This window comes from Acyrthosiphon pisum, chromosome A1 (genome assembly GCF_005508785.2).
Source record: "Acyrthosiphon pisum isolate AL4f chromosome A1, pea_aphid_22Mar2018_4r6ur, whole genome shotgun sequence".
Taxonomy (NCBI): domain Eukaryota; kingdom Metazoa; phylum Arthropoda; class Insecta; order Hemiptera; family Aphididae; genus Acyrthosiphon; species Acyrthosiphon pisum.
The window spans coordinates 82,264,434-82,273,215 of record NC_042494.1 but is presented as its reverse complement, the minus strand read 5'-3'; the positions used below and the strand labels follow the sequence as shown (position 1 = coordinate 82,273,215).

Genomic DNA, 8,782 nt, shown 5'->3' with positions numbered 1-8,782 from the left:
ATATAATATTTTCAGATAATAATATGAAATATTGAATTAAAACAATAAACTATCATATGAAAGTAGAATTATTACTTTACTTTAAAATAGTAAAATACATTTTAAGAAAAAAATAATTTACAGTTTACCCGCCATTATTATATTCTCTTACGTGTATATTATATTTTGTTATAATAATATAATGTTATATCATGATGAAGTTTATATATTTTATATACAGAAATACAGAATGATTCACGAGGCATGGTACTTCCTTTGGTCCATTATGGTAATATTTTAAGGCAGTTAAGGAATGTAATGTTGTGATATAAATTTATTTTTTCAAATGAGAACAACCCTTTTTTATAAAAAAAAGCCTTGAATATTGTTTGCGAGATGATTTTTTTTTGAAAATGTTGATGTATATAATATTATATATCGCCATATCGAATATTTTATTGGTTATAATTTAGTTTCTGAGTTATTAAAGTTGATTGTATTATACAAAAATAATAGATTTCAAAGATATACCCAGTCTTGTAAAAGATACTTTTAAAAAGTATTCAAGTACAGATACAGATACTTGTTTTCAAAAGTATTTAAAATACGTATCTGAATACTTGAAAAAAAAGTATTTAAGTACAAATACAAATACTTTTAAAAAGTATTCACAAATACTTTCAAATACTTTTTTTTTTAAATGTGTTTTACCTTTTTACCCTGGCCTAATGAGTAAGATAAATTGAATCATTAATAAACTGAATTCATTTTTTATTTTAGCACCATCTAGTTTTAAATATTAAAAAATATAATAAAATCAACACGATACAAATGACGTATTGATACTTGATGCTTTTAAGTTTTGACTAGTACACAATCCATAGTTTAGTCGAGGGGCTGTTCTTGCAATGTCCGGTTAAAGTTAACCGACACTTAACCGGACATTGTAATAGTCCTAAAGGCCTAAAATGATTACAAATGTAAAATTTTATTCAATCATAATATTCTGCGATAATGCAAGGACGGATTACGAGGGATAACCGAATGCGGGTGCATGTATAATGTCTATAATAATTCGAGTAAAGGTATTTCAAATAGTGAAATTTTATTAGGAAATCGACGGACTGTATACATTAAATTAAATTATAGACCACTAAAAATATTACAATATAATATACCAAAATACAACGATGAACGATCTATAAATAAAAATGTTGTACAATTTCAAATTTGTATTATTTTATTCAAGTTTGGCGTCCCTGTAAATAAAGTAAGACGAAAAAAGTATTTAAAAATAGTATTTGATTTTAAATACAGATACTTTCAAAAAAGTATTCAAATACTGTGCCCAAGTACTTTTTTCAAATGTATTTAGAATACGTATTTGAGTACTTAAAAAGTATTTGAATAAACAAATACTTTTACTCAAGTACTTTAAAAGACTGGATATACCAGATACCTATGAGGTTTTATGATGATTTTGAAAATGTTAGTTATTAATATTAATCTATTAACATTTAATAATTTGTAAAAATCATTCAAGTATAAAAATGACTAGACTGAATAATATATATAATATCTTTATATCATTTTAAAACTTTAAATGTTTTTGACTATGGAAATTATAAAATTACCTATGAAAACACAATGTTTCCATAACTCGAAAAACCACTTGATAAAATGTCGATGTACATATTACATTAACGTTTTAAACAAATTACCACTGAACACTCCTTAAATGGTATAATTTTTTTAAAAGTATTTTAAGTTCTATTAGTAAAAATCAGACTTTTAATAGATGCATTCTTAAAGAAGAATAGCTGTTGGGACCGGCATGGATTGTGAATCACTCTATATATAGTAGGGGATGAAAATTAAATAATTCAAAATTAGATGTGATATATCTTACGTCCTTTCAAAAAACAAAATACATCATATGGGATGGGGTCTATATCTGAAAACAAAAATATAATATTTAATAATTAATTCGTATCATATTTGTTAAGAATAACTCGATCGATTATCAATTTATTAATCCAAAATACCAAATCTGATTCGATATAACAAGCAAGTAAAAAAAATACAAATTATAAATTTGATTGACTATCGACATAGTATAATAATATGTTTTACTACAACTGTCTACGGTGCTTAAAAGTTTCATTAATAGTTAAATTTATAAAAAAAAGGTATATAGTTTGGCTACGGATGTCTTGGGAGTGATTTAAGTATAAACGTGAGCATTTATACCTGAAAATCCGTCGTGCATGTGATACATCAACATCCAACACGTATACGTATTCGTGTAAGTAACTCTCTTAAAACTAATGGTTGAATGGCAAATTATGACGCAGTCAGACACAGTGAAAAAAAAATAAGCCTATATGTTGACTACCTATTATTATTATTATTGTCAAAACCAAAGTAAGCTATTTTATTTAAAGGAATCATTATTATATATTCATCATATTATTGAGCCTAAACACATTTACCAAGAGAATCCATTTTTGATTTATGTTGTTCGTAGTTTTCATCTGGCAGTGGAAAGTTGGCTGAAAAAAAGTATTAATGTAATTTTTTTGGTTTTAATTCAACCAATTCGGTTGTAGCTCCTTAATTCTGTAAACAAATATAGTAATATAAAATATTATCCGAATTCAATATAGTTGACGTTAAAAAGAATCGATTTAGACTTCATTAATTCAGCTATGCATGGTTTGTTAAGTTTAATATAAACTACAATAAATAGTGCTAAATACTATAATTTATTTAAAATGAAAATTATACCGTAATATAATGGTAGTTTAGAAAAAAAATCCCTATTATTATTGTATATAAAGCAACAAAATATTAAGTTTAAAATAGTAATAATAATGATCATTAAATGTTATGTGTAGGTACTAATATCTACAGATAACTAATTACAGTTTTATTACAAAATATATAAAACTATTTCATAAAAAGAATACAGAACTTAGATAAACATACAGCCAAGGGCGCCCACAAGTGAGGGGGCTGGGAGGGGTCATGCCCCCTCGCTTTTTTTGCCAATATTACAGTACCTATATTTTTATAAATAATTTTAAATGTTTTGTGGCATTTTCATAAAGTAGATCGATAATTGATTAATCATTAAGATATTAGTCATACAATTTTTCTGTGTTATCGCGACCATAGTAAAGCATTATAGTCATAAGCATCTAAAATTCCAAAGTCTGATTGACAGTGTTATCAATTAAATTTATATTTTATTTTGTGAAATGTGAATTATAATTTCAAATTTGTTTGATCCATAGCCTTATTGATAACTAAGTACCTACTAGTCAAAAACAAGTTTGTTACTTTATGACCTTAACGTATTTAAATTAAGATGAATCCACCAAAAAGAAAACATACATTTATGGATAAGTTTGTTTGTTAAATATCATAAAATGATGATGACAGAAGTACTGATAATAAAAATATTTGGTATGGCACATGCAATTTTTTTTTAATGACCAATAATCTTAATATTTTTATAAAATGAGATAGTTAATATTAAAATATTATGAATAATGATTTACAAGATTTTTTTTCAGTGCTCTTGATGTCTCATAATGTTTTGATGAAAATATACAGTTAATCATATTATTTTGTCATCAGTTTATTTATTAAGTTTGTAATGAAACTATAAAATACTATAGGTACCTAATATGTTATGAATATATGTATACACCTTGTCCTCCCCTCCCCCGGTGAAAATTTCTGCGGGCGCCCTTGCTTACAGCATATATACATTCAAATATTGTAAATAAGCATTAGTTCGAAAAGAATTTAGAATCATAAAAGTGTTTTTTGTTCAATTTGAAAAGTTTCAAAGAATGGACTTGTCCAGTATTTGCAGTAAGCCCATACAATTAGATAATCATGGATATGTATTATGAACTATGTGTTATGAAACATCTTAATTCGATCAGTGTTTTATCAATAAACCGAATGTCTAACTACATCTGGCCAAACAGGGTAAATCCTTCACTTAACCAGTGGACTTATAAGTTATAAGTTATAAGTTATTCAAAATAACTATCAATACCAATTAAAATTTTACAACCAAGCTAGATATTTTAAAAAATATAAATGGATGAAGACTGTACCTTTTCTAATTGCCATAAATTCCTCCTTTGTGAACATATCTAAAAACATTATTCACTATATTGTATTAAATATAATTTCAATGTTTAAAAAAATAGGGATACACAAAAATTAAATGAACAATTAAAATACCTAGAATTTGCCCTAACTCTAAACAGTAAGTTAATTGTAACATTCTTTTTTTTGTTAACATGTTTTTTTAATAATATATTATGAGTATTTAGTTTTCTCTAATAACATTCGAATATCGTACCTTTATTTTCCATCCGTTTCCGATAAGTTACATAAGAAAACTCAAATAGTTTTGGGAACTCTGCCAACAAATATTTTTACATTATTAGTTCTAAACATATTCTTATTACGATCGTTATTATTCTTTTTTATTTAGATTTTAAATTAACGTAAACTTAAGAGCCATAAAACGAAAACCGGGGAACTCGCTTTGCTTTTGCTGTACACTAATTAGATTATTCTATATAATTAATATTGAATTGAATTTATAAATTAAATATGATAGGTATAAAATATATTTGCTATCTAATCACAAAAAATATTTTTTTTTGTTTATTTTCCTATATACATTTTATTGGGTTGCCATTGGTTACATATTATATAACTATCGTATTATTATAATTAGTAGAATTATGGAATATACATTTTTTATAAAAAAAAAAAATATATATATTTGGCCCGGGCAACGGCGGGTGGGACAACTAGTATATTATACATAGACGAGGCTTGAGAATATAAAATATCTCATAAGTTTGTTCGTTTCCTAGACCCTTGTTTATAATTTGTAGTCCTCTATATATCCGTCGTTATATTCTCAAACCTGATACATTTCTGTCATCTAAAATAATTATGTAATCCCAGAAAATGTTAAAATTATTTAAAATTATTAAAATAAAAAATAAAATAAATATATTTATTATAATCATAAACACGAGTGATTACTAAAAAATATGTATTGAGCAAGACTTACTGTTTTTGTACTCAGCGAATTCATTGCTAGACAGCTTCAGAGCATCTAAATACAATTAATAAAATTAATATCATTTAATTATTTGAGCGAATTGATAGAAGTTGATTTACAGTTAGCGAAAAATTATGAATATATTATTCAAATTTACTATTAAAATATACTAGAAGTTATAAAATAAAATGTATTAGCTTATACAGTATACCTAGTTTATACTATTACATTTTATAATACCAAACTAAGATTTTAGACCTAGAGACATTTAGTAGGCTAATTTCATTAATCCATTTATCCATTGTAAATTTACATTTGTTAAGTAACTTCTAGTTATTTTGGATTCTTATAAACTAATTAATATAATAATAATATCCATCGCCTTGATTAGAATGAAATCGTTTAAATAATGTTTCCATAAAAAACAACATTTGACAATATACTGAAATAATAAACTAATTATCGATCATACCTATAGTTAATAAGGTTGTAATAAAAAAAAAAAAAATAAAAATTATAACAAAATAATATTAACCTTTCTCCATTATATATTTTATTAACGCTTACCTATAATATTTCGAGAGTCATCTGCTTCTTTGCCATATTTTAGCTCTTTGGTGTTAAAGTAAAATAAACACAAATTAATTTTAAAAAATTACGCAAAACTATTTAATATCAGTAGAATCTTTTTCAATTTAAATAATATTGACAAAAATTCTAGATTTTAATTTAAATACCAATAACAAATTAAATTTTTGATGGATAAACTTGATTTTTTTAAAACAAACCCGGGGTGTTGCCCCCTTTTCTTGAAGAAAATGTAAAATATCAAAATAAAAATATATTACAAGCATATTAAAGCAAAGACGATAATATTCTAGGTATTACAATAGTTTTTCGAATACAAAATATTACTCCGTTTTCAGTACAAATTTTATCATAATATACGTGCATGAACTACCCTGACTTGATCAAGATAGACAAAATTTGCTACAACATACAAATTATATCAATGGTTAGAGAAACATAATATGACGCATTGATATTGGTACTTACTTTGCTGTTTATTATTGTTAGAAAGTTTATCGGTGTTAAGACATTCGTGGTCTCACTAACTTACTATACCACTAATTGCACATGCCCACAACGTCACTATTAGTCACCTACTTCCTATTCGGTTTTGGTCTAAACTAGTGATTCCAACCTTTTTTTTTACTTGATCTCACACACCCCACGGATTTTTATATACTAAATTCTTAAATCTAATAAAATTAAACGCCCCCCTCAAAATTAAAAAAGCCCACAAGGGGTTGATACCGCCCACGTTGGGAATCACTGATCTAAACCAACGATTCTGTAACTATTGTACGTGGAAGGCTGCATGGTGATAGTGCAAGCAATTAATAAATTAATATATTTCTAATGTTTGTACTTTGTAATGAATCTAAAAGGTTATATCTATAATTTCATATTTTGTGTAAATACTAAATACCTACTGAATTATTATTTTTGTTCATAATTTTTAAAATATATTCTGACTTATTGATATTTTGAATAGTTCTATTTTTAGTCATAATAGTGGTACTTAACTGATCCATTTTAATACATGAATAATAATTGAAAAAAAATGGATAAGAACCTCTGGTCCAAACTATTTTAAATTACAAAATGTTTTTGGAGGCTTACTAGCTCTCCCATCTCTACCTAGATTTATGTACTTATACATTTATAAAATATAGGATATTACATATTAAAATATATGCAACATACCTATGTTTAAGATATAATTGTCATATGAAATGTGATAGATCCGTGGATAAACTAAAACGAATTAAATTATAATATTATATTATTTCAAAGGTTCAACACAATATTTTCCTACTATTTGTTTAAACAATTTTAATTTATTTTTCATAAAGGGGATTGCAAATGGACAGTTTATAAGGAGTTCAAAATAGGTAACTTCCAAATTGTATGCATGTGGGTCTTGTAAATGTGTGTGTAGTAAGGGATCGTTAGTGTGTGTAAAAGAAATAGCTGAACATTCCCGCACGCGCATGAAAAAGTCACATCCTCGAAGTCGAGCACGTGGACGGTAAACAATGAATGCTCATTTGCATGCACTTGTTGTCAGTCACTCAGTCCTACCGATGGACCTGATAACGCGACCAGACTTCTGAAAACTGATTTGAATTCGTTAACATAACTATGTACTTGACATCGATCGGTCCACATTTTAAGATATTTAATTTAATATTCGAATAATCAACATTTAAAATGTCGTAAATATTATACATATATTTAAACAACATTTTTAGGAGTTTGGGAACTAAATTTTAAAAAAGTGGCTTGATAAATCTCAAGTAGACATATTAACGAATTCAAATCAGTTTTCAGAAGTCATAGGTGATCAGGTTAATCGGTATGATTGACAAAATATTGGTACATTTTGGTTGAAATAATTGTCCTTTTGCAATTTCGTAAAACACCAATATATAAGTTATTACTTATATTCGTAAAATAAACAATAATACTCACATATTTTCAATTTGTTGAAAGGTTCATCTTTAATTTCGGCCAAACCTAAAATTTTAGTACATTTTTTAGAACTATTTACAGCAGACAATAAAATATATTTTTCTTTCTTCTAAACAAAATATGATGGTATAGTTAAATTGTATCTTACATTATATTTTGAAATAGTTGAAAATTAAAAACTATACGAGCATTTTTTGTCTTACGCTAAACGTAGGTACTTTTTACCCACCAAATTTCCGTTGATCTATTTATCTATTAAGGTACCGAATACGACTTTTGGAAACAGATTTGAATAGTTTGTTAATAACTTTTCTACACATCGAATTTAATTTTTTTTTTAATTTTCTTCTTTATAGTACATCCTTGCACCACAATTTCAAGCTCTTGACCAAGCTAAAAAATTTTTTTGTCACGCTTGCACCGAAAAATTAGTTTTCAATGACGGTTGAAGTGTTGGAAAGCGACCTTTTCTATCCAGTGGGCGCTGAAGTGGGAATCTCCATAGTGCCGGGTGGTAAAGTGGAAATTCCCAAAGAGTGCCGGGCGGTAAAATGGAAATCTCCATAAGTGCTTGGCGTGCATATCCCCTGCACAACCAGACACTGAAATCTATACCACGGTCCCTACAAAATACATTTTGTCAAAACCCGATTTTGCGTAAAAAATTCTCGTTTTTCCTTAATTTTTTTTTGTTTCTCCGTGCGCTTTGAAAAACTACTGGGTTTTCTAAATGTTGAACTCCCCAATCCACCAACTAGATTAATTTTTCCATCTGAAAACATAGGTTCTGAAGTTGATAATCTAAGTACCTATTATTTCGACTACTACACAGACACGAATAACCACACATAAGTAGGTAATTGTAATAGTATATACACAATATACACACAGGCAAGGTCGGGAAATGAGCTATTTTAGTCACGGGCGATGTGTGTAGCACGAGCACAAGACTGAAATTTCCGTTTCGCATGAGCCAAACATACATTATAAAAATAGTTCTGGTGTCCTGACAAAAGTTTTTGGGGCTCTTAATTGTCTCATTTTTTTAAATATGTCCCATTTTCATACTAATATAAAATACTATAAATTATTATATAAATATTATAAGGTATACGATACGGCATAGGTAAGCAATTATTATATTTTTCAAATATCACCTTT

The 8,782-nt window shown here is 26.8% G+C and overlaps 1 protein-coding gene across 2 annotated transcripts in view; it reads right to left on the bottom strand.

Moving 5' to 3' along the window:
* LOC100574565 overlaps window positions 1-8,782 on the bottom strand; it is a 76,772-nt gene that overhangs the window by 60,657 nt on the left and 7,333 nt on the right. For both annotated transcript variants that reach the window (XM_029487626.1, XM_029487627.1), the window contains exons 6-13: window positions 7,622-7,666; window positions 6,854-6,904; window positions 5,651-5,695; window positions 5,093-5,137; window positions 4,364-4,423; window positions 4,113-4,151; window positions 2,472-2,531; window positions 1,889-1,933 (exon numbers count right to left, since the gene is read on the bottom strand). In XM_029487626.1, the coding sequence (XP_029343486.1) occupies window positions 1,889-1,933; window positions 2,472-2,531; window positions 4,113-4,151; window positions 4,364-4,423; window positions 5,093-5,137; window positions 5,651-5,695; window positions 6,854-6,904; window positions 7,622-7,666 (390 nt within the window). The remainder of the gene's footprint in view (window positions 1-1,888; window positions 1,934-2,471; window positions 2,532-4,112; window positions 4,152-4,363; window positions 4,424-5,092; window positions 5,138-5,650; window positions 5,696-6,853; window positions 6,905-7,621; window positions 7,667-8,782) is intronic.